General features: G+C 48.2%; 1 protein-coding gene and 1 long non-coding RNA gene across 2 annotated transcripts in view; both read right to left on the reverse strand.

Moving 5' to 3' along the window:
- The window catches only part of WNT9A (Wnt family member 9A), a 64,394-nt gene extending 62,878 nt beyond the window's left edge, over nt 1-1,516 (reverse strand). Inside the window, exon 1 of the mRNA XM_065050228.1 lies at nt 1,312-1,516. Coding sequence (XP_064906300.1) covers nt 1,312-1,406 — 95 coding nt within the window. The 5' untranslated portion in view covers nt 1,407-1,516. The remainder of the gene's footprint in view (nt 1-1,311) is intronic.
- A 3,899-nt stretch (nt 1,517-5,415) lies between these two features.
- The window catches only part of LOC110366006 (uncharacterized), a 34,871-nt gene continuing 12,870 nt past the window's right edge, over nt 5,416-27,416 (reverse strand). Inside the window, exons 4-5 of the long non-coding RNA XR_010469903.1 lie at nt 19,543-19,651; nt 5,416-18,349 (exon numbers count right to left, since the gene is read on the reverse strand). This is a non-coding gene — a long non-coding RNA (uncharacterized LOC110366006). The remainder of the gene's footprint in view (nt 18,350-19,542; nt 19,652-27,416) is intronic.

Consider the following 27,416-nt stretch of genomic DNA (forward strand, 5'->3'; position numbering starts at 1 on the left):
TTGGAAAACTTTGCCAGACCACAAGCAATGGACAAGCCTCAGCACCAGGATTTGTTTTACTGGAAAGAGGGGGGGCGGGGTGAGGGGAAACCTCAAGTCTGCTAAAACATTCTCCAGTGCTGATCCAGTGGCTCCTACCAGCGGTCACAGCACAACATCCCAAAAAGCAGCAAGAACCATCACTCTTGAGCAAACTTGCGCCCAAACCTCTTACTCAGGTGCTCGCATCCCACTCCCCTCACTAACCGACACCATTTGGTGATAAGTCTTTATGAGGAGATAAGAAACAGCTACAAAGCGTCTTTGCGACACCCCAAAAAGCAAAAAGGGGGCTGCAGGGATGGAAAGCCAAGCGGACCCTCTGCTGCAGGCTGGAGCATCGCAACGTGGCTGCTGTTGCAGAGTGGGTTAAAAAAAGGGGGTGAGTGAGTTTTATTCGGCTTCTCCAGCTCAGCCCCCCAGCCCCAGGAAGGGGGATCGAGGGGGGATCTTGGCGGGTACCGGGATCCACCTGCGCGGTGGGGATCGGACAGGTAGCGCCCCCTGCCGGCCGCGCCCCTGTAACGCGCACAGGTGAGCGCCGCCGGGATGCGGAGGCTCCGCACCTCTCCGCGCTCAACCGCCGCACTCAACCCTCACCTCCTTCGGGAATAAAGCTTTGTCACCGTGCCAGGCTGGTGACAGCAACATACTACCCCCCAAAAACAAAAAGGAAATAATTATAACGCCGTCGGGGTGATGTCGGGACCGGCTTGGAGCACCTGATGTTGAAACATGCGCTTAAATTAAGGGGAAAAAAAAATAAAATAAAAGTTTTTTTCGGGGCTGTCTCATGATGGTGGAGGTTACAGCACTCACTGGAGCCGATGTCCCCAGGTCGCCCCGTTATAAGTCCCCTCCGGGCAGACCACCGCCGCCCGCCCCGTCGGGGAAGGGCAGAACCAGACGCTCCCTCGCCCGCAGAGGTTCTGCCGGCGGCCCCTGGGAAAAGCGCGGCAGCTCCCGCAAGGCAGCAACCTGCAGCTCCCGAGGAGCCCTGCAGAACACCCAGGGGATTAGAGTCGCCCGGCTCCGAGCGGCGGGACGGGGAAGAGACATGGGGTTGTCCCTCCCCGTACCCCTCTCCCTGGGCGGCTGTCAGAGCCGGCGGATTGGATGCCAGCACCCACCGTGCGGGAAGAAAGCAGCATCCCCACCTCGGGTTGCGCGGACAAAATGCAAAAAAAAAAAAAAAGAAGAAAAGCAAAAATATACTAAAAGTTAAAAAGAAGGAGGCGGAGGGGTGCGGGCGCGTCCACGTCGGGCACCTACCCGAAGTATGCGGCGGAGGGCCGCGGGGCGCAGGCGAGCAGCCCTAGGAGCGCGCAGGAGAAGAGCCATCCCAGCAGGACGTGTCCATCCAGCATCTTGCAGCGGCGGCGCCGGCGCTGCTCATCTCGTTCCCCCGCCGCGCCCGCTGCGGCCCCGCCGCCCGCTCCGCTTCTTATAGCGCGGCCGCTGGCGAGAGCCCGACCGGCGGGGGGGGCGGGACCGGGGCGGGGCGGGGCCGGGGCGGGGCTGCGGCGGAGGGGCGGGGGGACACGCCCCGGGAGGCGGGAGATGGGGGGGGAGGCGGGGCGGAGAGAACGGGACGGGGCGGGGAATGGGGGGGTGTCCCCAGCCGGGGTGTCCCCGGCTTGAGTGTCCCGGGACTGGGTGTGACACGACTGGAAGGATAAGGGCTGGCTGTGCAAGGGATGGACGTGCAAGGGATCAATGTGTCAGGGATGTGCAGTTGTTCAAGGGGAAGATGCGTTATATCTGGCCAGCTGTGCAATTGATAGATAATCATGCAAGGGCTGGACGTTTCAGGGATGTGCAGTTGTGCAAGGGGAAGATGTGTCACATCTGGCCAGCTGTGCAAATGATAGGCAATCATGCAAGGGCTGGACATTTTAGGAATGTGCAGTTGTGCAACGGGGAGACATGTCACATCTGACCAGCTGTGCAAAACGATAGGTAATGATGCAGGGGCTGGACATTTCAGGCATGTGCAGTTGTGCAAGCGGAAGATGTGATACATCTGGCCAGCTGTGCAAGGGATGGGTATTGACACAAGGGCTGGATGTGACAGGAATGAACAGTTGTGCAGGCGTTGTGTAGTTGTGCAAGGGGTAGGTATGCCACAAGTGGCCAGCTGTGCAAGGGCTGGGTGTGCCAGTACTGAATGTTCCAGGGATGGGCAGTTGTGCAAGGGGTGGATGTGCAAGGGGAAGATGTATTACATCTGGGCTGCTGTGCAAGGGACAGGTAGTCATACAAGGGCTGGACATGACAGAGATGGGCAGTTGTGCCTGGGGTGCGTACACCACATCTGGCCAGCTGTGCAAATGACTGGTGCACAAGGGCTGGCTATGCCAGGGATGGCCAGCTGTGCAAAGGTCGGGCAGTTTTGCGATGGCCAGGTGTGGAAGGGGTGGCATTGCAAGGGCTGGATGTGCCAAGACAAGACAGTCGTGCAAGGGCTGAATGTGCCTGGGATGGGCAGCTGTGCAATGGGTGTATGTTGCACATCTGGGCAGCTGTGCAAGGGCTGGGTAGTCACACAAGTGCTGGATGTGCCAGGGATAGGCAGTTGTGCAAGCACCAGGTGTGCAAGCGCCAGGTGTGCAGTGACCAGGCATGCAAGGGCTTCAGGTAGTGATGATCCATTGTGCAAAAGCTGGGTAGTTGTGCAAGGGCTGGACAGTCATCCAAAGGTTAGACATGCCTGTCAGTCTTTTAAAGGCTGGACAGTCCTGCAGAGGCAAGATGGGCGAGGGCTGATCCAGTCGTGCAAAGGCTGGATGTGGAAAGGCATCACGCACTCCTGTGTACACATTCCCAGCCCTGTGCAAGAGTGATGCATCCCAGTGATCACTGGTGCAGCAGAGGGGAGCACAGAGACCCCAAAGCATAGACAGCACAATGAGCACCCAATCCAGGAAGTAGTTAATGCCCTAAATATCACCAGTGCTCGGTGGCAGCGTTGTTTCAGGTCAGTAGACGTCACCCTCATCGTCATCCTGAAGGTAATTTCTACACTTGCTGCCACGCGAGAGCAAAAAGGTTTCACTCCTGAGCACGCTTGTGTGTCACAGTGCTGAACCACCACGTGTCCCCGCAGGGACACACACAGGAGGACACGCAGGCACTTGGCACTGGGCTCTCGTCCCAAAAGCCGCTATCCCTGGGAGGGGGTTTAAGCCATTCTGCTCCACAGAGATGTGCCCAGCAGGTGGCAATTGGGTGCGTGATGAGACAGAGAGACCCTCGGATAAACGCGGTGGGGTTGGTGTTTCTGACTCCGATAGTTCGCAGACAAACCGATTCAGGAACCATGCAGGGGGTGGGTTAATAGGGACGAACCTTTTGTCCTGGAATAGCCCCTGGAGCGGCACTGGGAACTCAGTGAATTTATCCCCACCACTGGCCGTGTGCTCAGGCATTTCCAGCACTGTGCAAACTATTTGGGTTCTGCTTCTTTTCAGAATAAAAGCGTGGGGGAAGAGGGAAGGAGAGGGGCGAGCTGCTTTAATTTTTGATGTCTAAAACAGGTCAGCCCAGTCCCTGACTGAACCTTTGCAAAACAGCCTTGTGGAAAAGCACTGTGCAAACCTTTGCACATCCATGGATGAGATTGAGTGGTTTTGCATCACAAGCCTCAGCATCCCTTGTGGTGGGGGCTGAAACATCCTGGGGGGGAGTCAAATCCAATCCAGCAAAAGTCATCCGCATTATTTACCAGGGTCTTGGAATATCTCAGTTCCCTCATGCTGATGGTTGGGGTGCAGTGGCACCATGTCACCACCTCGTGTGTCCCCAAGCTGAGCAGCCCCCAGGCTCCGCGGGCAATCACAGCTCAGCACTGGACTTTAATGCAATATTGCATTAAAGCCCCATCTAGAGGCCTTTCACTAAGGAGAGTTTGGGAGATAAGAGACAGCTCTGGGGTCACGTTGGATGTCCTTAGCCTCCCACCCAAACTCTTCCAGCTGAAGAACAGGCAATAAGGGCTGCAGATGGAGGGAAGGACAAGCAACATTATATATATGTAACTGAGAGGCTTCGCCTGAGTGTTTCTCCACTGGAAAAGACAGTTTAAGAGTCCTTCTTTATGCACATCCCATAGAAGCTGGTGTGCCCAGCATGTGGAAGGAAACTCCGGTTACACCAGGCAGCCCCAAGTCAGAGGTCCGGTCATGGAAAGGCAGCACGACCCTCACCGTTACTCATTTCCTCTGCCCGCAGCAAGGTGCTGTAGCTGGGGAGGATGCTCTGAGGAGTGCATGGCTCTTTCCGAAGTGAGACAGCACCAAAAATAGTCGCCACTTCTGCTTTCAGATGAGGGAAAAGGGAAGCCCAAGCCAGTGCTGACTCCTCCAGGGCTTTGCTGCCTGCGAACACTGTTTGTCGTGCTTGGGGAACACACACCAGTCCTGGGTTCAGCATCCTCCCAGACAGCTTTGTGGCTTTCCAGGTCCTCCAGCAGTCCCTATGGTGACACAAAAGCTGTGTGTTTCTACTACTCAGGGCTAGTGGCCTTGGGCAGTGTCCCCATAGCCACCGACAGCAGAGGGCAGTGCCACATAGCATGGACACGTCGGTGTCTGCTTGGCTTTTTAACTGGGTATTTTTCAGCTGGATGCTTTATATCCAGGATGGAGGGGATATGCACTAGCCAGAGTGAAGCAGCCAAGTGGCCAAGGAGTTTCAAGGTGTTTCAAGCAGCAATTTCAAAGGGCCATAACTGCAAAAGGGAATGGAGTCACTGCCAGCACCGTGCTGTCTTCTTTAGGATCAAAAGAAGATGCCAGGGTGCATTGACAGGAAGATGTGCCAGGGGAGGTTTAGGTTGAACATGAGAAAAAGGTTCTTCACCCAGAGGGTGCTGGACACTGGAACAGGCTCCCCAGGGAGGTGTCACGGTCCCAAGCCTGACGGTGTTCAAGAAGAGACTGGACAATGTCCTCAGACACACGGTGTGAACTGTGGGGTGTCCTGTGCAGGGACAGGAGTTGGACTCCATGATCCTTGTGAGTCCTTTCCAACTCAGGACATTCCTCGATTCTGTGATTGCCAATGCTGGGTAAGGAGCCCCAGAGTGATTGCCACTGGACCTGCCTCTGCGTCGGCATCTGCAGAAAACCCACATCCTCTCCCTAACCCCCATCCCACCCTTGTGGTTCCATAATGTGCATCCTGCATGTGAGGTGGGTGGGGGAATGACTGCGAGGATTCCAGCAAAGGGTCTGGCACCCTGCAAAGGGGTCCTGGTTTCCTGCACCCGCTGCTGGGGTGAGCCCTACCCCCAGCCCTGTGGGTGACACCAACTCGTGACACGGCCAATGGGACATCCTCAGGCAACACGAGGCTCTTCCCGGGCACTTTAGACCACAGAGGGATCCGGAGCATGACTTGAAGTTTTCCTTCTCCATGACTCAGCTCTTGAGCTGCCTGTATCACTCCAGAGGCTTCCCCATCCCAGAGGAGCCCTCACCACCATCCCTGTCATGGTTTTTGCAGGAAACATTGTGCCTCTTTCACTCAGGATTCCCCTTCCCTCCCTATGGCTTTTTTCCACAGCACAGAGCCGGGCTCCATCTCCCCTCCAAGCAGTTCCCGTTAGAGATGCCAGGACTTTGACCAGCCCGCCGATGTCTCGCTGCCACAGGAACCAAACCTCTCCAGGGCAGCGACTCCAGCTCAGCGGGGCGGTTGAGTCAGAGGAGTGCAAAAGGGAAGGAAAATACCCATGAGGTCACCTCTTTCATCCCTCTCTGCCAGTCCTGTATGGGTTCCCCACCAGATATTTGGCACTCACTCCCAGATCGGAGTAACTCAAGCAAGGCAGCAAGAGTTGGGGAACCTCCCCAGGCTCCATCTGGGTATCCGAGGCTGTGCCCGGGATAGATGAGAAGCCTTCAGCTGCATTTCCTCCCGACAAATCACCTCCGAGACGAGCCACTCACATTTCCCTTCCTCAGTTTCCTTAATTAGAAGTGGGCCTGGCATTTATCTGCCCTCCGGATGCAGGCTGAAATAACAGACAAGACCTGGGAACACCGCCTGCCCACGGGATGTCGTTTATTCCACCATCTCGGGGATCACACCATGCAAATCCCCCCTGCTGCCACCGCCTTCATTTCCAGTTACTCTTTTTTCACCATCACGTGGACTTTCAGGGTGTTTCCTCCCTTCCAGTGATCACACGCAGGCTAGAAGCCAGGCTTTTCCCTTCTTTTCCATCAAGCTTGAATGCAGTTAGAGTCACCCTGGGGACAGCTCTGAGCTTCAGGCAACATGCTGTTGTGTTGCACCTCCATTCCTAACCTCAGTCCTGCCTGCACCCAGCCCTCTGGCCAGAGTCAACGATTTTGAGGGGTATAGATGGGGTCAAAATGCTCCTGTTGCTTTCAGATGGGCTGCTGAGAGCCAGGCTCAGAGCATCCCTGCTTCCCCAGGGCTCTGTGGAGCGCAAATCACCGCAAATAAAGAGCAACATGGCCTTGACCCCCACTCCTGCCCTGTCTCTCCTCACTTTTCCAAATGAAAAAAAGGCACTGAAGCCAGTGACAGTCAATTAATTCAGCATTATTGAAGACAAAAAAAAACAAATGAGACCCTGTCGTTCCATGATGTTCTGCAAGCCATTTTCCACCCTCCTGTTCATGCAGGACAGAGCTGGATGTGGAAACACAGGTGTGTCCCCAGTTGCAGGAGGTGGGGACCACCAGTTTTGTCCCCTGAGATCTGTGGGAAACGTGCCAGACAGGGAGCCACAGCTCATTGGGCTTTACATGTTGAGATTTTTTGCTTGTTTCTATATAAATCTACCCCAAAATGACGCCATGTGATGAGAACAGAATCAGAATCAGGGCAGGGCACCAAGCAAGCCACCAAGTCATGGGACTGACCCCTAGCAGGGCCTCTCGTACCAAATCTCAACAAGCCATAGGTTTCCCTAAACCTCCCTCCCATCAGACATCCCCTCTCTTAACTGATTACAGGACCCATATTAAAATACTTTGAAAGAGACTTAACCAACAAGTCCCAATAGGCATCTGTTACACAGCAGCTAAATCTTATTAAGCATTAGCAAGCACCTTACTCCTGGCCCACGGTAACAGGCTCACGCAGATCCTTCCTGAGCATTGCCAGCTCTCAGTATAATCGGGCAATCTCATAAAATATGTTTACAAGGGGCCTCAGGAGGTCACCTAGTCCAGCCCCCACTCCACCGCGGGAGCAGTTCCTTTTATTTCTTATTTTTATAAGAGCAAACTTCAAGCATTCTGCTCTATTGTTATGCCACTCCTGCAAGAAAAGCAAAGGCTTATCTCCCCTCTTTCCACCTAATTTAAGAGGCTCTTGCTTGCAATTTAAGCTGAAAGAAGGACCAAGTTCATCACCTGTTTGTATCAAGTGAGCTCAAAGTGGCTGCACAGACTTTCCCCAAGAGGTGGACGGGCATCGCAAGCAGCTGAAGACACTTGCAGCTGGCCCACCCTTCTGCATCTTCTGCAAGGACTCCTACACCCCAAGACATGTTGTTAAAACCTTGACCCACAGGAGCTGCTGATGCCGTGTTACATTTGCTCTCAGTCTTTGGAGTGATGTGTGATAGCAGCAATAACCCAGCATATGCATAGGCTTGCAATGAATCCAGATTAGGACAGTGTGACCAAAAAGAAGCTCAATAGGTTCCAGCAGCACTTGTGTCTCCCATTTAGGGGTCTCCCTGGACTCCTGGACTACAAAGTCCCCATGGTGATGAGGAAAGATGCCTTTGCAGAGCTCTACATAGAATCATAGAATCCTTTTGTTTTGAAGAGACCCTCAAGGTCATTGAGTACAACCATTGACACAACATTCTTCCTGAGAACCTCATCTTCACATCTTTTCAACCCCTCCAGGGATGGTGACTCCTCCACTGACCTGGGCAGACTGTTCCAATGCCCGACAAACAGAAAAGTTGTTGAAGAAATTTTTCCGAATATCCAATCTAAACCTTCCCTGGAGCAACTTGAGGACATTTCCTCTTGTCCTGTCACTTGTTATTTGGGAGAAGAGACCAACCCCCTCCATGCTCCAAGCTCCTTCCAGGCAGTTCAGAGATCAGAAGGTCTCCCCTCAGCTCCTGTTCTCCAGCTGAATCCCCAGGTCCCTCAGCCACTCCCATCACACTTGTGCTCCAGCCCTTTTCCCAGCCCCATTCCCTTCTCTCAACTCACTCCAGCACCTCAAGGATGTGTCACAAGGGGTCCAGAACTAACCCCAGGATTCCAGGTTTGGCCTCCCCAGAGCCCAGCACAGGGACGGTCACTGCCCTGGGCCTGCTGGCCACACCAGTGCTGATACAAACAAGGATGCTGGTGGCCTCTTGGCCACCTGGACACAGGTTGGCTCATGTTCAGCCATTGTCCATCAACACGTCCAGGTCCTTTTCCCCCAGGCACTTTCCAGCTGCTCTTCCCCGAGCCTGTAGCACTGCCTGGGGTTGTTGTGACCCCAGTGCAGGACCTGGCACTTGACCTTATTGGACCTCATACAACTGGCCTCAACCTATCAATTGATGAGGTGAACCCATGAGCAAATCCTGCCCAGGGCAGACAGTGGGACTCTGCAGGGAGGGGGAGAGAGGAGGGTGACTCAATGGGGCTTCCTCAGATGGATTCGATGGGCCTGAACTGCAGGAAAGCACCATCAGGGGTCCCCCAAACCTCAGGGCTTGCTGGTATTATACACCATGTTTGTGAAAAAAAAAAAAAAGTTTTAAGCTTTTTAATTGTTCTGTATCGTTAAAGAATTGAATTTATAAAGTTTCCCACTAACGGAAAGCCCAGTAAATGCATCTCTTCAGCTAAAATTATTTCTCTCTAGCAGCAAAAGACATCTCTTTTCACTGATGTTCCCAAGAGCTGGCAAAAATATTTAAAAATTACTCAAAAATGGTTATTCTGCCTTCTGCTCCCTTGCATATCTTTCCTGGGTTGTGCTTTGCTCTTGTGAAGATTTTTCTTCTTAAATACATGAGTACTATGAAAATATAGCCCCTCAGAGCAAACCCAGACAGGTTGTCCTTTACATGGACACCTTCCTCCTGGCGATTTCACAGAGAATTGGGGACTTTTCAGTCTGGACCAGAGTGATTTTTTTAATGCAATTAGTCCCAGTGCGAAATAAAGTCCTTATTGTCTTTATGACAATCAGGCATGCTAGGAATGAATGTGTTTTTGTTAGACAGAGCTGCAGGAGGTATTTTTCAGGCCTGAAGAAATAGTGCCAAGCAAGCAGGGACTCTTTTTGCATTCTGTCTGAACCTTTGCTGTAAAACACAGTGATTTACTGGACATTATTTGAGCGGTTTTGGTGACAATTTGCTTCTTTAGGAAATACAGATAGAAAAAACACGAATTGGTGAGCAGTGGAGGGAGAGGCCGAGGAACTGGGGGAGGGAAATGGGGATAGGGAAATTTAACAGGGCCTGTTGTGATAACACAAGACGTGATGGTTTAAAACTAAAGGAGAGATTCGGACTAGACATAAGGAAGAAATTGTTGCCCCTGAGGGTAGTGAGAGCCTGGCCCAGGTTGGCCAGAGAGGTGGTGGATGAACCATCCCTGGAGACATCCCAGGCCAGGCTGGACGGGGCTCTGAGCAACCTGAGCTGGTGAAGATGTCCCTGCTCATAGCAAGGGTGGCATTGAATGAGCTTTGAAGGTCCCTTCCAACCCAAACTATTCCATATTTCTATGATTCTATGAAATTGAGGTTGTGCACGTAGGCATTAGGGGAGCTGAAGGTGAAGCAAGGGTTACTGTGAGGGTGGATGTCAGGATTCCATCTGCATATCTATAGGAGGCCTCATTAACTCTGCTCCTGTAGCTCTCTTGTTTACCTCATCCTTAGGGTGACAGGTGCCCTGGGATAACCTATTCCTCTATCTTTAAGGTCACCCACCTTGCCTCTGTATCTTAGGGACTGATGGCAATGACCAGGAATATGCTCAAGTCAAGCCTGAACATACATTAAACCAGTTAACTGAAGGGCATGCACAGTCCTTGAGACAGAAAGGGATGGGTATGATAATATTCAAAAAAAAAGGGGGAAAGGAGTAAGAAGAAAAAGAAATAGAGAGTGTGGAGTATAGGCTGCATTTCTAGAGTCCAGCTGGCCTCTGTTTCTGTGTCCCTGGCTGTGGTCACTGCTGTCTGCTTGGAAAGAGGTACACAGAAACCTCTTTAGATGTCTGCAAATCAATTTTTAATTGAGGTTTTGTAACAGTTTCTAGCCATCCCAGTGGTCTGTGGATGTTGCCATCCACCGTGGGTTTTTTTGAAGTTCCCCCAATTAATAACTGCTCTAACAAAATACATTTTTAAAAATCTTATTGCTTCCTAGTTTCTTGCCACCATGTCATTTGAGGTCTCTCCTTGTTGGTAAATGACAGGTCATAGCACCTACTTTTCCTGGACTTGCATTTATTCATGTGGGTTGCAACATGGGACCAGATGTTGCTGAGATGGGCTGGTGTGTGTTGAATGTCAATGTGTGGTCATGGGAAGTGAGGGAAGGACCAGGGTGTGGGTTGGTGGACGAGGCTGGAGATGTTCACCCTGGATCCATTTCCCTCCTTTGGCTCCACTGAGAAGGGAGACAGGATGCTGGATCACTTTTTAACATAGCAAAGAGCAAGAAATCATAATAATAGTGGACAAAAAGCAGGTCTGGGTAGTTTATTTTCTCTCTTTTTTTTTTTTTTTTAAACTAATAGTGAATGTTTTTGAAATGGAGATTCAGGAGGGACAGAAGATATTCATAAATTCGTGTTGAAATTTTGTGGGCTGGAGAAAAGGTAGCAGAAAATTTCTGGGGAAAAAATGAAACATTTCCCTGAAACATTCTCAAGGCAGGTCCGAAATGCCAACAGATTTCCTTGGAAATTTCAAAATATGACCTTTTTGTTTGAAAATTATAGGCTCTCTTAAAAAAAAAAAATACCCCTGTGCAAAGGAAAGGCACTAAAGGGAGGAGTGAAATGCCCTGAGAAAAGAACAAAACCAGCAAATGATCTCAAATGGACTGTTATGAGCTGAGCCAAAAGGGCATTTTCTGTTCTCCAATTTCATTTTTTGCTGAAAAGCCTGGGAAAAAATAAAATAAAATAAACCTTTTGGTCTTTCCAATCTACCTGAACTTCTGTCACCACTTTCCAGCCCCCGTTTTTTGCGTTCTACCTCCCTCTCTTCCCCCCATGCTGGGGCCATGTGAGTTGGCGGAGAGGAGCCAAGAGCATTGTCCAAAACCACTCACCGCCAGCACTTGGATGGTGGAAGTGTCCCCAGGGACCTGTCCTCCCATGCTCCTCCGTCCTGTGAGCAGCCATGCTTATTTAAGCAAAATGGGAAAACGGCTGCTCCTCAGTCCCTCTACGCCCTGTCTGAAACACCGAAGCAAGAAGATGTTGGTTGTATTTTAAGCAGCTCTGGGAAGTTTCTCTGCACATGTTGACAGTTGCAGTGGTTCGGAATGGTGGGGTATTTCTGGGACATTTACTGGGAGGTCATCTCCGCAGTCCGGCGGCACCACCGTGCCTTCAAACCATAGGGTGAAGTTGGCAAGCCCATCTCATTGAATGCTGAAGAGGTCTGGCAAAACATCAGCCGCAAAACAGCCAGAAACAAACTGAGCAAAAATATTTTTGTAGTCACAATATCAAGCCCACCCATTGAACGCGTGTCGGGTATTTTCCAGCACTACTGAAAACCCTCTCTTTGCTTTTATTTTTAGACGAAGGGTGATTTCGGTCATGTTGTTTCACTTTATGGATGTTTCATGCTAAGGAAAGGGGTTTATTTCACAGTGTTTAGCCTTCTTTTAAAGTGGGATTTAAGATTTACTGCTGTAACTGAAATGTCATTGTCTTGAAGGTTGTCATCTGTTTGGTCTTCAGCCAGAGTCTAGGAGCTGGGTGTTTTTATATCCATGTCAGTGCGGGAGTAGACTGACAGATTTTTGCTCATGAGACCCGAGCTGGGTTTGTTCAAGGCCAGGTTGGATGGGTCCTGGAGTAACCTGGTCTAGTGGAAGATGTCCCTGCCCATGGCAGGAAGGTTGGACTAGGCGATCTTTTAGGTCCCTCCCAACCCAAACCATTCTATGATCCTCTCATTCTTGAGCAAACAAGCCTTTTGAAAGAAAACTCAGGTTCAGAAGTCGAGATGGGCTTGTCAGCTGTGATGCTCCAGAGTGGATGTGTGGCAAAACACAGAAACCCTTGATGGTACCTACTCCTCTCCATTCAGAGATCTGCAGCAAAGACATCCTGTGTCTGTTGGGTACCTGATGGAAGGTAGATGGAAAGCAGATGTCTGTGGTCAGTAAGCTGACCTTGGACACCTTGGACATCCACACAGGCATGATGCAGGAGACCTGTGTCTTCTGGAGCAGCAGCTGAAGGTCACCAGGACACCTTAAGGCATCTTAAACAATATTAGATGCCCATGTCTGGATACTTGAATCCCACCCCATTAACTGCACTGAGCATTTCCAGTGCCTATAAAGGGAGCGTGAACATCCATGATGTTTGTAATAACTTAAATGTTCCTAGGTTTAGGACTTCTTGAGTGGAGAGCAGAGGATCGTTCTTGCTACGCTACCTGTCTGCTGCCAGTCGTGCTCTCTGCTTGCTTACTCAATGTTTAATTCCTCCCTGCACAGTCAGAGTGATGAAATAACTGTTTTGCAATGTGCCAGCTGCTGCTCAGTCTCTTGCAAACCTTATCCCAGACCACCACATCTCTGAAATTGTTTACCACTTCTTTCCATCGAAGTAACAGAGAGAATAAAAATGCCTGATCTCAATAGGTAACTCACTGCTGGGGAAAATCTGAATATTACTACTGAGGTAACTGGTGCAGAGGCGGTGGTCTCCATATACAGCCATTGCAATGACTCAGGGCTGAGCTCTGCAATTCTGTCTTATTTAGGCATTCAGATACCATTGGTGGTGGGACACCATCATGATGACCAAGGATGATGATAGCGTGTATTGCTTGATCCAGTGTAATGCCTTATGAGCACACCATCATGCTGAGCAAAGCCATCTCACTCCTCTTCTCTCTCTCTTCTCTTCTCTTCTCTTCTCTTCTCTTCTCTTCTCTTCTCTTCTCTTCTCTTCTCTTCTCTTCTCTTCTCTTCTCTTCTCTTCTCTTCTCTTCTCTTCTCTTCTCTTCTCTTCTCTTCTTTCTCTTCTCTTCTCTTCTCTTCTCTTCTCTTCTCTTCTCTTCTCTTCTCTTCTCTTCTCTTCTCTTCTCTTCTCTTCTCTTCTCTTCTCTTCTCTTCTCTTCTCTTCTCTTCTCTTCTCTCTCCTCTCCTCTCCTCTCCTCTCCTCTCCTCTCCTCTCCTCTCCTCTCCTCTCCTCTTTTCTCCTCTCCTCTTATCTCCTCTCTTCTCCTCTCTGTTTCACCTCTGTAGCCCTTGTGTCTTATATTTCAAGCTTAAGATCTAATACAGCCAGTTTGAGTGACAACCCAAAGCCCTGTTATCTAACATTATCCAGCTTCATATCTCAACAAGGCTCTTGCAGATGGGCTGAACCTTCCTGGCATCCAAGATTCTAAATCTTAGGAAGAGTCCCAGGCTGTGTTGTCTGGTTGATGTCTGTGATATGACATTACTATGTGGGCAGGTTGGGTAGTTGGTAAGCAGAGTACTGAAAAACAGGATCCACAAAAGCCATGGTAAGCTGAGATCTGCATGCCGTCTATAGGGTGGGATATTTATCCTACATGCACCAACTGCGTATCACTCAGATCTGGTCCAAAATTCACCAGCTGGCATATATTTGCTTAATCTGCATTCCATTCAATCCTTAAATGAGATTCCCTGGATTTGATGTAATGATCTACAGTCTAGATACCTCCATCTGGACATGAGGAAGAAATTTTTTACAATGAGAGTGGTAAAACATTGGCCCAGGTTGGCCAGAGAGGTGGTGGATGAACCATCCCTGGAGACATCCCAGGCCAGGCTGGACGGGGCTCTGAGCAACCTGAGCTGGTGAAGATGTCCCTGCTCATGGCAGGGGTGGCATGGGATGAGCTTTGAAGGTCCCTTCCAACACAAACTGTTCTATGATTGTCTGATCTGACCTAGACATTCATGTCATATCCCTTTTATAGCTATTGGAGATCTATGCAATATATGCAGTGGGAGCTAAAGGGCAATTCTTCTCCCCTTAACATCTAAACTCTCACCCTACTCCGAGGCAATATAATCCATGCAATCCATATGTGGGAATCAGTTGTCTTAACACAAGCATCTTGGGCCATTTGAGAGGACATAGGTTATCCAAGACAACAAGATATGGCTGACAGATGTGACCCAGGTCTGTCAGAGTATCTGGTTTTTGTGTTGCATCACAATTTTGATGACATCCAGATGGAAAACATTCCCCCTTCATACAATCAGATCACCAGTTTTCCTTCTTTTTTTAAATTAGAGAGGTGGGACATTCTGTTTCCTGAATTTCTGGTAGCATCCACCAAGGAGAATGACAGGTAACAAGTATTTGACAGCTAAGCATGAACAGAGCAAAATCACAAGGGTTATGGCTTGATTGGGAAGGCATCTGACTGACAAGGCAAGGATGGTACGCAATGCGGGGATTAATTAGTAATGCTAAACTAGAAAGGAATTATTAATCCTGCCCCATGCAAGAACCGATGGGTGTTTGCCCTGTGCCTCCAGACGAGTAAATTTGTGTGCTTCAGCGGCTGCTGAATTCAGACACAGCATTTCTGCAACACCGAGATGCATTGCATGCAAAAGTGAGGGCGAAAAAATGAGTGGTAGCTATAAAGTCTCCCAGGGTTTGACACAAAGCATGAATCTGGGCAAGATTAATTTCCAAGGTCAACACGGTGCAGATGAAAATGTGGGGAGCACTGGCCTTCGGCAGGCGATTGGTTGCGTGAGAGCCCGAACTGAGTCATTACATCGCAATATCCGCACAGGTCTGTCAGCAGTGGTTCTGATGAGATGGACAAGTCGAGGTGCTTTCTGTATGGGACCCATTGTTTAGCAAACCAGAGGGCCTTCCTATGTGGTTAATGGGTCAGCAAACTCTGTTGCTTTAATGGTTAATCATCTACTTAACGTTGTTCAACAAGTAAACCCAGGCAGATATTGCTCCTTGCCTGCAGTTCATGTGACAGGCTGACTTCTCAGCTGTGTGCAGGGAACATATTTGACACTGGGAGAATAAGAAAGAGGAGAAATGTCAGACTACAAGGCTTTGACTTCAAATTGGTGGAAAACAGGGGAGTAATAACACACCTAAATACATATATGTGTACATACACACTATCTTATGTGCATGCGCATGCAAAAAGTATGTGTATACACATATGCGTATAAAATGAATATTTCAACCCCAGACCATTTTCCCACAGTTTAATCAGCTGACTAGCAGATATCACACAAGTGACTGCAACCTGACATGCAAAACTCACTCCAAACCCTTTTAAGCAGCAAGTTGAGAGTCATCACCACTCAGGATTTCAGACTCCCAGTAGTACCTCGTATCCTGGTTGCTTCAACATCATACAACTCCAGACATCTGGATCCCAAACTTGCACATCTCACCCCTGCACCCTGTGCTGTCTGAATAGGTCCAGCAGAGATGATGGCCAATTTCTACTTACAAGTGTCCCTGACTTGCTGGTGTTATGTAGGAGAGGTTTCTTGCTTCAGCATCTCTAATACCAGGAATAAACCATTACTTTGAGCCTTGGGGCACCTGTAGTCATCCAGATGAGAAGTCAGAGTTTGTCAGGGTCAAGGCAGAAATCACTGGATCCAATTTTCCCATTTACTGTATTCAGGCTATCAAACGCCATAATTATATCTTGACCTAAAAATCTCTGTCTCTATGTGACAGTGACAAATATGCACATTAATTGGTTGAGGGTAATGTTGATTTCACTCCAGGCTCCTCTGATTTGACAGGAGTTTGATTCTACATGTAGTTTAACCTGAGAATCCAGCCCCACTCTCTCAAGATGGTTACTCCCAGAACATACAATCATAGAATCATTTTGGTTGGAAGACACCCTCAAGATCATCAAGTCCAACTGTTAACCCAACACTGGCACATAACCATGTCCCAAAGAACATGATCTGTCCCTTTTCAAGGCAGGTGTCTATGAGTTGATGAGAGAAAACACCAACCACCAGTATGCTGGGGAGATGGTATTTATAACTATACTTGACACATTCCCATCACTCTGAGTAGGATGCCACGATTTTCCTATCTGCTGAAGCACACAGACAGGCAACCCAACACTGGGAAAATGTGGCATTTTAGATGAAAAAAGACTCATCTCAGACAATAACAGCAAGCAGTCTGGACAGAGGACTCCCCACAGCAGTCTTGAAATGCTCGTGACTCAGTATGGTCAATATACTTCAAGTCCACTTAGGAACAATGGCCTTGACTTTATGTCATCCTCTAGAGAGGTAAGAAGTGATAGGAGAATGGTCTACAAACACTTGGAGTGTTTGTTCCTCTCCAGCGGATACTTGTCACTTGGGAAGTACTTCCAGCCTTCCAGGGCATGGATGGGCAACCTTTGAAGTAAAGATCCCCTTCCTGTCTGAAGAGGCAGGCCAACACTGCACCCTCAACAAATGTTTTCGTCGTTAAGCAGCAAACATTGTGCTAGATGATGGAGAGAGGTCATGGCTGCCAGGTTAGAGAAGGTGATCAGCAGAAGAAGTTAGTCCCTGTCTCCAGGGATAAAATGTGCTTAACTTGCATCTTAAAAATGGGAGGAATGCAGCAGTCTGTGGTTTCTTCACAAGGAAGCAGACTGAGGCAAATACTGATGGTGTGAGCTGGCATGGATCTCTTTGCCCTGGTTTCAGACATGAGCTCCTCCACTTGTCGTTGTGCCAGAGGTTCTGGAGAAGGTTGCGGAACAGTGCCCACAGCCCAGCTACTCCAGATGAGCCCACTCCCTTGGATGAAATAGCCAACCCCACTGTGGGCAAAGGGTAACAAAGAGGTGGACCTCCCTCTTGCTTTTGCTCAGGGACCATGAGATGGATCCCTATCACCCTGTAGTCCTGGATTTGCCCTATTACAGGATCCTGTCCTCATGCCAGCACAGGAATTCCTATGTCTTTCCTAGCAAAAATAATCCTTGACCCATTTCAGGCTTCCCACCACTTCAAGGAAGGATGTGTCCCTTCTGGAGAACATCACAGGACAGTAACTGAGATGGAAAGAGATCTTGAAATAGCACTTGTGAAGGGTAATGGAGGAATAGACTTGTTTGGTGAAGGGGAGACCAAGAGGTGATGGGGTCAATGTATCCACTTGCACTGCTGGGAAAAGAAGGGAATAAAATGCTCAATGAGAGGGGAGGCAACAACGGGCTCTGAATGCAATGACACAGGCTGGAGTTAAACATTAGTGTGACCTGTCTGCTGGCCTGACTGGCAACGACATGGACTGGGCTCAAGTGTGAAGGGGTCACTCAGAAAACACCAACCTGGGATCCAGCCCCAGGAACCTTGAGGACATACAGCAACGCTCTGGTGCCTGGTGAGCTAAAACTCCCCCACTCAGCAAGGAACATGATTAGTTCAACAAACAATATTTTACTCAAGGGAGAAAAGGCAAAGCTAATAATATGGGAAAGCAAAGTAACACACAAAATCCTTCCCCAGTACAAAAACATTAACCCACGTAAAATAAACAAGTTTCACACCTGCCTGTTTGCCACCCCTGTTTTAGCTCTGCTCCTCTTCTCCATCCATTGCCAATACACCCTCCTGCCTTTGGGAACCTGTCCCCACACAGCACAGCTGTGATGAGTGGGGTGCTTTGTCTTTCAAGCCTTGGCTACCAGGCTTATGTTTTTTAACTGAGAATTCATGTAAAGCCTGGAAATAACCTGTATGGAGATCCTTAGGGGCACATTCCTGCCTGGGGTGGTTTGGCAGATGAGGTGCTGTCTTGGGACAGGACAACAGGGTAGATGAAAACCCCGGGACCTTTTTCAAGCCTGGACAGTTACAGCTTCATGAGAGCCACCCCTCCCTTTCTCAAGGACCATAATTCATTAATTTCAATTCAAATTCAAATCCCAACTCATTTTCTGCTGATGACGTCTGCAAGGTACAGAAAAAATATGCAATCGAGCCATATGTCAGACATTTCTGATAGCATACCTGCCTGCAGATCGCTCTGCTGCTTCTCGTAGCCAGTCTCCAGTTCCCCATCTCCCTCTTTCAAAGCTTGTTCTCTCCTTTACACTGTCTGAAAGAAGAAAAACTTTAATGCACAACTATGCTAGGGAAGAGAGAGGCTGACAGTCCGCCCAAAAATGCCCGGTGGAGAACATCACAATGCAACACAAGCAACTAATAGGTCTCTTCCCACCCAAGTATCCCTTTCCAATAGATCAAAAATGTTTGCCACACTGTCAGCTAAGAAAAAAGCTTTACAGTTTAAGCTTTCATTTCTTTACAGTGTGATTGCTCTTAACAACGTGACTACTGTAAAAGTACCTTGGGTAAAGTTAATGATGTCGGTTCTCGGTGGTTCCCCTTCTGAACATCCACTGCTTTCCCCTAGCAAAATGGTTTTATTTTATTGCTTCCTAAGTGCTTCATGTGAGCTCTGGGGCTGTCAGGACTATGGCCAAAGGCAAGACTGGCAGCAGCCCAGGGCAGCTCACTCATAGCTTGTTAGAAGATGGCTGGCAAGAGAGCTCATGCCCAAGAAAATGATGCAGAGTTTGAACACCCATCTCCAGATCCCAGCAGCCAGATATTCACCAGTTTGGCTGTTTTCTTCTCATTGGTCACTGCATTTAAAGCTCTGATGATTGTAGGAAGCCGTTGAATTAGCTTCCACCTTGAAACAGCTGTAGGAGTGGGATTTTAGTGCACATCAAAGCACCTCAATTTTGGTGTCGACTTGTAGAGGCACAATTCAGTTACTCAACCACAGGTATCTACTGCCATCTAAAATGCTCTGTAGGATGCCCCACCAGCGTCCAGGTGCCACCCCATCTGAATGCAACCTTCCAAAAGGTCCTATGTCCTGCAGGTCAGGCTCGTGTGGATGTCTCAGATGCCCCAGAGTGTCTCAAATAGCACTAGACACCTACATCAAGGCAGTTGATTCAAGCTTTGGGGTGTCCATTTAAGTAGATATTGAAGTTTGTGTTATAAGCAGTGGAGATCTGATTGATGGGGATTGGGGGGGGGTTCAGGCAGCCACATTCTGGTACATCTACATCTCTTGCTTATATCAGCATGGAGGAGAGCAGCCTAGATTGATGTCAGTGAAGGGGGCTCAGCTGCCATGGTACTTGCCACTATCACAAAACATGTGGACCATCACTCAACTCATCTTGATAGACCCGCAGTGACTGCGTATTTCCTACTCATGTGCCCGGACCTCATGGAGCCACAAGGAATTACCTAAATGTAAGGAAATGTTACCTGAATATGCTGGATTCAGCAAAGAGTTTTTCCAGGAGGTTTATGAGGCCTACAGGTCCACAAGTGTCAGGTTAACTTGCACATCTTTCCTGATGCCCTCAGCTTTGACCTGAAATGAGAAGCCAAATCTGACCTTGGAAGAAGCCATGAGACAGACTCACCATCGTTCTGCATTTTCATCCTTCCCTGCCTGCAAAGGAGTTTAAGGGAGTCCTGACCAGTAGTTTACTTTATCTCAATGTTACTTTTACTGTCTTCAACTTCTGGGTTTTTTTTGGATCAGTGCCAGCTTTCTGAGGATGAGATAGATAGCAGGAAAATGTTCTGCTGTGTGCACTGCAGATGCTGGATGCTCAAGTCTGTTTCTTGTTTGATATTGCCACCCCACAAAACTGGACAGTATGCATGAGTCACAAGTTAAGTGGTTTGCTCAGGAACATTTGTCCGAGCTTTTTGTTGTTGAGTGAAACTACTGTATGTGTATATTTGGAGGAAAGTATCAGCTTTTGTATATCAGTATGTAATTATTTGCTGTGGATTCTTCCAGTGCAGGGAACTGGAACAAGGGGTGATGGTTTTAAACTAAATGGGGAAGATTCGGGCTGGACATGAGGAAGAAATTTTTACACTGAGGGTGGTGAGAGCCTGGCCCAGGTTGGCCAGAGATGTGATGGATGCCCCATCCCTGGAGACATCCCAGGCCAGGCTGGACTGGGCTCTGAGCAACCTGAGCTGGTGCAGATGTCCCTGCTCATGGCAGGGGGGGCACTGAAGCTTTGAAGTTCCCTTCCAACACAAACTATTCTATGACTTTTTGATTTCTGGGGAAAATGTAATTTTCATGGAAGCCAGTTGGGGCAGCCACCATATTGGGAGGGAGGACACCATGCAGATATCTGGATGTGTTTGTGCCATGCTCTTTGCCCTCAAATGCAGAAAGCATCCTCCACCTTGTTATCTAGTGGCACAGATATTGCCACAGGGCCTTGGTTCAGACCTCATGTTGTTGAGCAATCACGGACAACATTGTGGCCAGCCTGGCCCACATGAATTCAAAGTGGCCTCAAGTTGCACGAGGGGAGGCTTAGATTGGATATTATTAATTTCTTCCCAGAAAGTGTTGTCAGGCATTGGAACAGGCTGCCCAGGGCAGTGGTGGAGTCACCATCCCTGGAGGGTTGAACAGACATGGAGGTGAAGTTCTCAGGGACATGGGGCAGTGTCAGGGTTGGGTTAATGGTTGGACTCAATGATCTTGAGGATCTTTTCCAACCAAAATGATTCTGTCATTCTGTGATACTAAAATAATGTATGACAGTTTAAAATTGCTGCAGGCATTCACAAATGATGTGCGGGGTTCACCCCAGGTTCTTCCTGCTGCCGATTCCCCGTTACCCATCTGCCCTCACTCCCCTGGTTTGATTGTTGCTAAAACTCAATGTGGAGCAAGAGGGAAGTAATCTGCTCTTTTCCCTCACATTACACAGCTGATGGCACTGGACCAGAGAGGCAGAACCTGTCCGATGCCAAGGTGCCCTGGGGGATGGAGGGAAGTGCATAGCTGCCAGCAAGCAAGGGCATTTCGGCACCTGTGAGCGTGTGTGTGGACATGCAAACCACTCCTGGCCTGTAAATCATTGTCAGTATTCACACGTATTAGGCCATAGTTCAGGGACTAACCAATGAAGCATCCACTCTCATACTGCTGATTTATGAGCGGTCACAGCACGACACTCCCAGGATGGTTCCTCATGCAAGTTCAGAGGGGTATCAAGCTATGGGAGGCATGAGAAATCTTAAAACGGGTGAGAGGAGATGCAGCTTTGTCACATTCAGGTGCCTCACACACAGAAAATGCCGGTTTCAGCAGCAAAGAAATGACAGAGCACACCTACATCACCTGTCAAGAGTGAGCTCACTTGACTGCTTGGCTGATATATGACCACCTTCTCATTCTTGTGTTTTCATAAGATTTGGGCAAAGCAAAATACATCATGGTCCATCAGCCATATGCCATGGGTCTCCTTCAGGTTTTCTAGTGAAAGATTCATGTTTCTTAAGCACCATGTTGATTGTTCATGTGAGCTGGAGCCAACCATGTGGATGGAAAATGCAAAGATCACCACGGTCAGCTTGCATAAGCCTCTCTTAATCCCCTTTTTAACCTTTTATCAGTCCAGGTCTTCTCTTTCATCTGTTCACGCATTCTTTCTGCATCCCACCACCAGGCCAAAGGACTGTCTCATATTCACCTCCCCCTGATGCCTGTCCTCACCCATCACTCAACTGGACACCTCCTGAAACCTCTACCTCTAGAGCCTGGGAAGAGGATTTTGCATGAACTCATTGGCCTTGAGAGAAGATTAAGGGCATGAGGACTGAAGGAAGAGAAGGACTGTGATAAACCGTGTTTGGTACAATGCAGAGTTTGGGTATTTTCTCCCTGAGAAGCCCAAGGCTTGAATTTCCAGAGAGAGAATGGGAATTGGTTTCTTCTTATTTTTGACAGCCAGGAAGACTCTCATCTCCAGAAAGTGGAAGGGTTTCTTTGGAACTTCACTTTTCCCTGTTATGGAGGAGTGAATGAGTTCACTCTTCTAGGAAAAGACGATTTCCTCAGTTGAATGTTTATCCAAATCTGTGGTGTGCAGATGTTCACAGAGACTTATCGCACTGATAGGACACCTGGTCTAATAGGTCCATATGGTGTATAAATGGTGTACGTCCTGGGCCAGCTTGTCCTGCTGAAATTTCCTTTCTGACGGACACCAGTGCCACATTCCTCTGTCTTGCTGTGATTCCTGAGCAACAAGGGTGATGCTGTGAGGGGACACAAAGCTGGAAACATAATTACTTCCATGAGTGTGAGTGGCAAGAGCCTTTTAAAAATACAGGACCAGCACCCACTTGTGTGGCTGGATTATGGTTGGGTGACTCAAATATATCCTGGATTAAAACTGAAACTTGTTGGACTATTCTTTGATGCTGAGGTGTTTTTTTCTGTTTGTTTTGAGGGCTTTTCCATCCCATCCCACAACCCTCCCCTCCCCCCCCCAAGACAGGAGCAATAACTCAAATGTACAGACAATAAAATCCATAGGCAGAATGGTAGCTAGCAGGCCAAAGCAAGTCAGAGCACTACTCTCTTCCACTTGGTCATTGCATCATGTCCAAGGGCAATTAGTCAGCAGGAAAATTCTTCTCTGGGTGTATTTATTTCTGCTTTTTACCTATTGAGGTCTTAATGTCCAAGAGATCAAAAAGTTCTGTTGAAACTGGAATAACAGAGGAGCTCCTATCTTCTTGCCAACTAGTATTTCTCCATTTTTCCTGCTTTTCCAGATATGGGTCAACTGGGGGTTTTTCTGCCATTCTCATAGATCCACTGCTGGTCCCAGATCCCAGTCTGGGAATCCGGTGATTCACTGGTGAGCATCTGACCTCTTCAAAGTGCCACAAGTCACTAAGTTATTAATAGCTTAATTTTCTGAAGGCAGAGAGGAGTCCTGTATCACCACAGATGGAAAGTTCGGGTGAAAGAAGTGAAGCAACAAGGAGACTTCCTCGTCTTTTGCAAAGGAAAGAAGAAGGGCCCAAGCACCAGCCTTCCTGACTGCATTTCCTAACCACATACCTAAAAAAGCCTTAATCCCATCAACACAGAAACCATCTTCCTGTGGTCACTGGGAGAACCTGCTCGAGTGGACCTGGAAGTAGTAGCTGTGGAAATGGCCCCATCTGTTGGCCACAATCTGATCTGAAGCACAGTGACCTTGCTGAAATCATACAAAATTGCTCATCTACCACTTGGCAACAGCCCTCGGTTTCCCACTTCTCCCATCATCTCTGTGTGCATCTTGAAACAAGGACCTATCATCTCCAGGAGTGAGCAGATGTACATCTCCAGTGGCTGCAATAGTAGAGATGAATGGGGATTAACCTAAAATAGTCCTTGTTTGCCAAGCTGAATGCACTTATTTCAGGTGCTTTTTCTCCTTAAGAAAGCAAAGCTTTATGACGAGGGAGTGAAATACTGCAGGAAGGGGAAAAAAAAAAAAAAATAAAAGGTGGCTTTTTTGTACAATTACAAGCAAAGAATCCACCATGCATGGGCTGCACTAGTTAATGTAGGAAGAGGCGTGTATCTCTGGGACCTGGGCTCTGGCCAGGTAGGGAAAAAGCTGTCCTTGTGATTCTGATAAACCAGCAACCTGCAGGATTGGGGAAGGGCTTTAACCAAAGATGAGGAGCATAAGCAGCTCTGATGGGTAAGGATGCACCTGTTCTCACATGTGCTCCATGGAGAACCAGTGCCATCTTCTGGCAAATGAGACCTTCCCCAACCCAGCACCAGCAGGCAACACACAGCCTGGGGATCACTAGCAGGACAAGGTACAACTCCAGATTTTCAGGTTGCTTTGGACAAGGAGGTCTCCAGAAAATGCACTGAGATTTTTTTGTGTTATCACCACGTTTAGCCATGGATCGCACCTGCGTTTTGCTAGGCTGTGTGCAGATGTAGAATGAAAGACTGTACATGCCTGGAAGAGATGGAAATGCTCTTTTCCTTGTCCATGCAGTTTTATATGATTATACAATGTTGTGCTAGCTCAGGCATGGATTTCTCAGAAACATTGCATTTGAGACCGATAATACAACCTCACTTCAGCTTTCACCGTGAATGAGCCAGGGGCTAGTTGTAATTTCAGTCCCACTTTTCTAATCCACTGAGAATGAGGCTGAAATTTTGGATCTGAGATGTGGCTTGGGACCATCCTGAAGCAACTCACCTTATGGGATGAGTGAGGATGAATAGCTGAGAAACAGACCCCTTAAATCACAATTCTTCCTAGCAGTGGTTCACTCTCACATGGCAAAATACAACAGTATCAATTAATTTGGTGTCTTTAACACTCTGCTGAATGAAACTGGTGGATGCACCTTTGTGGCACCTCAGCTCTAGCTTGATCCAAAGAGACAACAACAGGAGTTAAGGCAATAGGTGTCCCCAAATCACCCTCTCCACAGATAGGACAGCTTTTGCTGAGGACATGAACAGCTAGTTGAAGTCCCACAGAGACAGTAGCTGTTAAGGACACTTCAGTGAAGCTCATATTCCCTTCCCACCTGCTTAAGAAATGGCAAATTAATGGGTAATGAAATAATGCCTCCAGCTGCAACCTTAAATTAGCTTCACATGTACCTATGCATAGCCTTAGTGTCTTTGTCTAGGGCCGACTGGTCATCTTCTTTCCCCACATCCCCTTGCAGTTGCCCCTGAGAAATTAAAAAAATGAATTTTCTGTGAGCTGTTTGTTGGTCACTAGATGGCAGTGAGTGTTTATATTTGGCAGCTCTTGACATGTGAAGGCTGGCTAAGGGTGAGGAGAAATCAGAGTCCCTTGGAACAAAGCTTTTCAGCGAGGACATTTTGATGTGTTGTGGGGACAGATGCTGACCAGGAGCCCACTGGGACAACCCACTTAGTGAAACAATGAAGTTCCTTCTTCAGCTGTTAAAAGCAAATTCGGATCAATGTGTCACAGCAAGTTGGAGCTGAAGGGTCTGTACTCCTTCCCCACCTCTGGCATGGGTGCCACTAGGAACAGCAATAGCTCCAGACTGCTGCCCACTCAGTGCTGTGGTCTACATAAGCTCAGCTTTGTATCAGCTCAGGACAGAGGGATCCTACCAGACATTTAGGTCTCTGTCTCCGGGGACTCTGACAGCAAATGAAATGGAGTGGTCTGAGCTCATTCAGCCTCTCCGGCACAGAAAACACGGAGCTCAGCCACATCTTGGTTCCTTGAGACACATGGGTTCACATCCCCTTCACAAAGGTCTGGCCTTTTAGAATCATAGGACCATTTAGTTTGGAAAAGACTTTTAAGATCATTGAGTCCAATCATTAACCCAACCCTGACACTAAACCATGTCCCTGAGAACCTCATCTCCGCGTCTGTTCAACCCCTCCAGGGATGGTGACTCCACCACTGCCCTGGGCAGCCTGTTCCAATGCCCAAAGGACTTTTGGGGAAGAAATTGTTCCCCAGATCCAACCTCAACCTCCCCTGGTGCAACTTGAGGCCGTTTCCTCTTGTCCTATCACTTGTTCCTGGGGAGCAGAACCCGACCCCCCTTGGCTCCAAGCTCCTTTCAGGCAGTTCAGAGATCAGAAGGTCTCCCCTCAGCTCCTGTTCTCCAGCTGAACCCCCCAGGTCCCTCAGCTGCTCCCATCACACTTGTGCTCCAGCCCCTTCCCCAGCTCCGTTTCCTTCTCTCAACTCGCTCCAGGCTCTTGTTTGTCCTCTCAGCGGTGCAGGAATTGCAAGCACAACTGTGAAGTGATTCACAGCTGGTGCTGCCCAAAACCCATGCTGGGAATCCCCCAGTCGTTGTCCAACAGCAAGGGAAGCAGCACAGTATTTTGCTGGTGACCTCTTTTTCCCTCTGTAACTCCCACATCTGTAGTCACGTTCAGGACATGCTTGTGTCTGTCAGTTTGGGAAGCAGCGACTCAAAGGTTGCAGTGATATTCCAGACACTATATGTGAGAAGCTCCTACATCCAATGCAAGCAGAGGCTGAGCATCCTCATAGGACCTGTAGTGATGCCCAAAACAGAGACTCCAAGTCATGCTGGAGGTGTTATTACAACACTTCTCCAAAACAAAATCTGAAATTATTTGATTTATCAGAGCATAAAACTGCTTTTTAAATTTCTTTCGGGATTTTTTTTTTAATTTTGATCCTGCTAAATGCCCATGCTGTCCTGTGGCAATGAGTTCCTCAGTTTAATCATTAGCTATATATATATAAAAGCATCTCCTTTTACTGGTTTTAATTTTGTTGCTTTTAATTCCATTGGGCTGGTATCATGAGTCAGAACAAATTACAGTTTCTTGACTGATTTCTATCCTGTTCATTACACTGTACATCTCTTACTCACCAGCTCTCAGCAATGAAATCCTGATATTTTAAATCTGCTCCTCTTCATCTCTCTCTTCTTTTTCTTTTGTCTGTTTTGACAGAGGGTGGCTGGAGCTGAATATAGTTTTAATATTTAGGCAATCTCATTAAGTACTCCCAGGATTATATATATATGTTCTGATGCCCTTTCTTTTTTCCTTGTGTTTTCAAGATCATTCCTGCACAGGGAACTGCCCCTCAAGGACAACAGCTTTTTTCAGAGTGGTGACAGTTCATGGAGAAGACCTGCATGGTGCGCACCAATCTAGGTTCTTCAAAGGCAACTTCTACCTGCTACCTGCACTGAATGCTATCAGCCGGTCTCGTTTGCCTGATGCTAATCAAACCCCAAATAACTTAAACCACCACTAGATATTTTACCACTTTGTTGCCACATCCATAAGCTATTTTTTAACCAGTATGTTTGACTTGGATGGTTCTGTCTTCCTCTAACTCCTTCAACAGGAGATGACACTTTCTCTCCTGTCCACATGCTTTTATTCCTCCTTTTCCCTGTTCTTCCCATCTCCTCATATTTCCGTCTCTTTCAGTAGTGTTCAGCATTTTCTTTCTGGTTTTGCTATTTTTTTTCTTCTGGACAGCTACTCATTTCTCCTGGACTCTGAGAAATCCTATATTTCATGCATCATGGTGCTACAGTAATCCATCTAAAGGAGATGGCAGACCACTGCTTTACATCCAGGATGACAAAGAATGCATTGAAAGGGGGTGATAAGAAAGATGGGGACAGACTTTTTGGCAGGGCCTGTTGCAATAGGACAAAGGGTGATGATTTTATACTAAAGTGGGGGAGATTCATGTTGGACATGAGGAAGAAGCTGTTGACACTGAGAGTAGAGAGAGCCTGGCTCAGGTTGGCCAGAGAGGTGGTAGATGAATCATCCC

Source organism: Columba livia, chromosome 2, assembly GCF_036013475.1.
Source record: "Columba livia isolate bColLiv1 breed racing homer chromosome 2, bColLiv1.pat.W.v2, whole genome shotgun sequence".
In the NCBI taxonomy this organism is placed as follows: Eukaryota; Metazoa; Chordata; class Aves; order Columbiformes; family Columbidae; genus Columba; species Columba livia.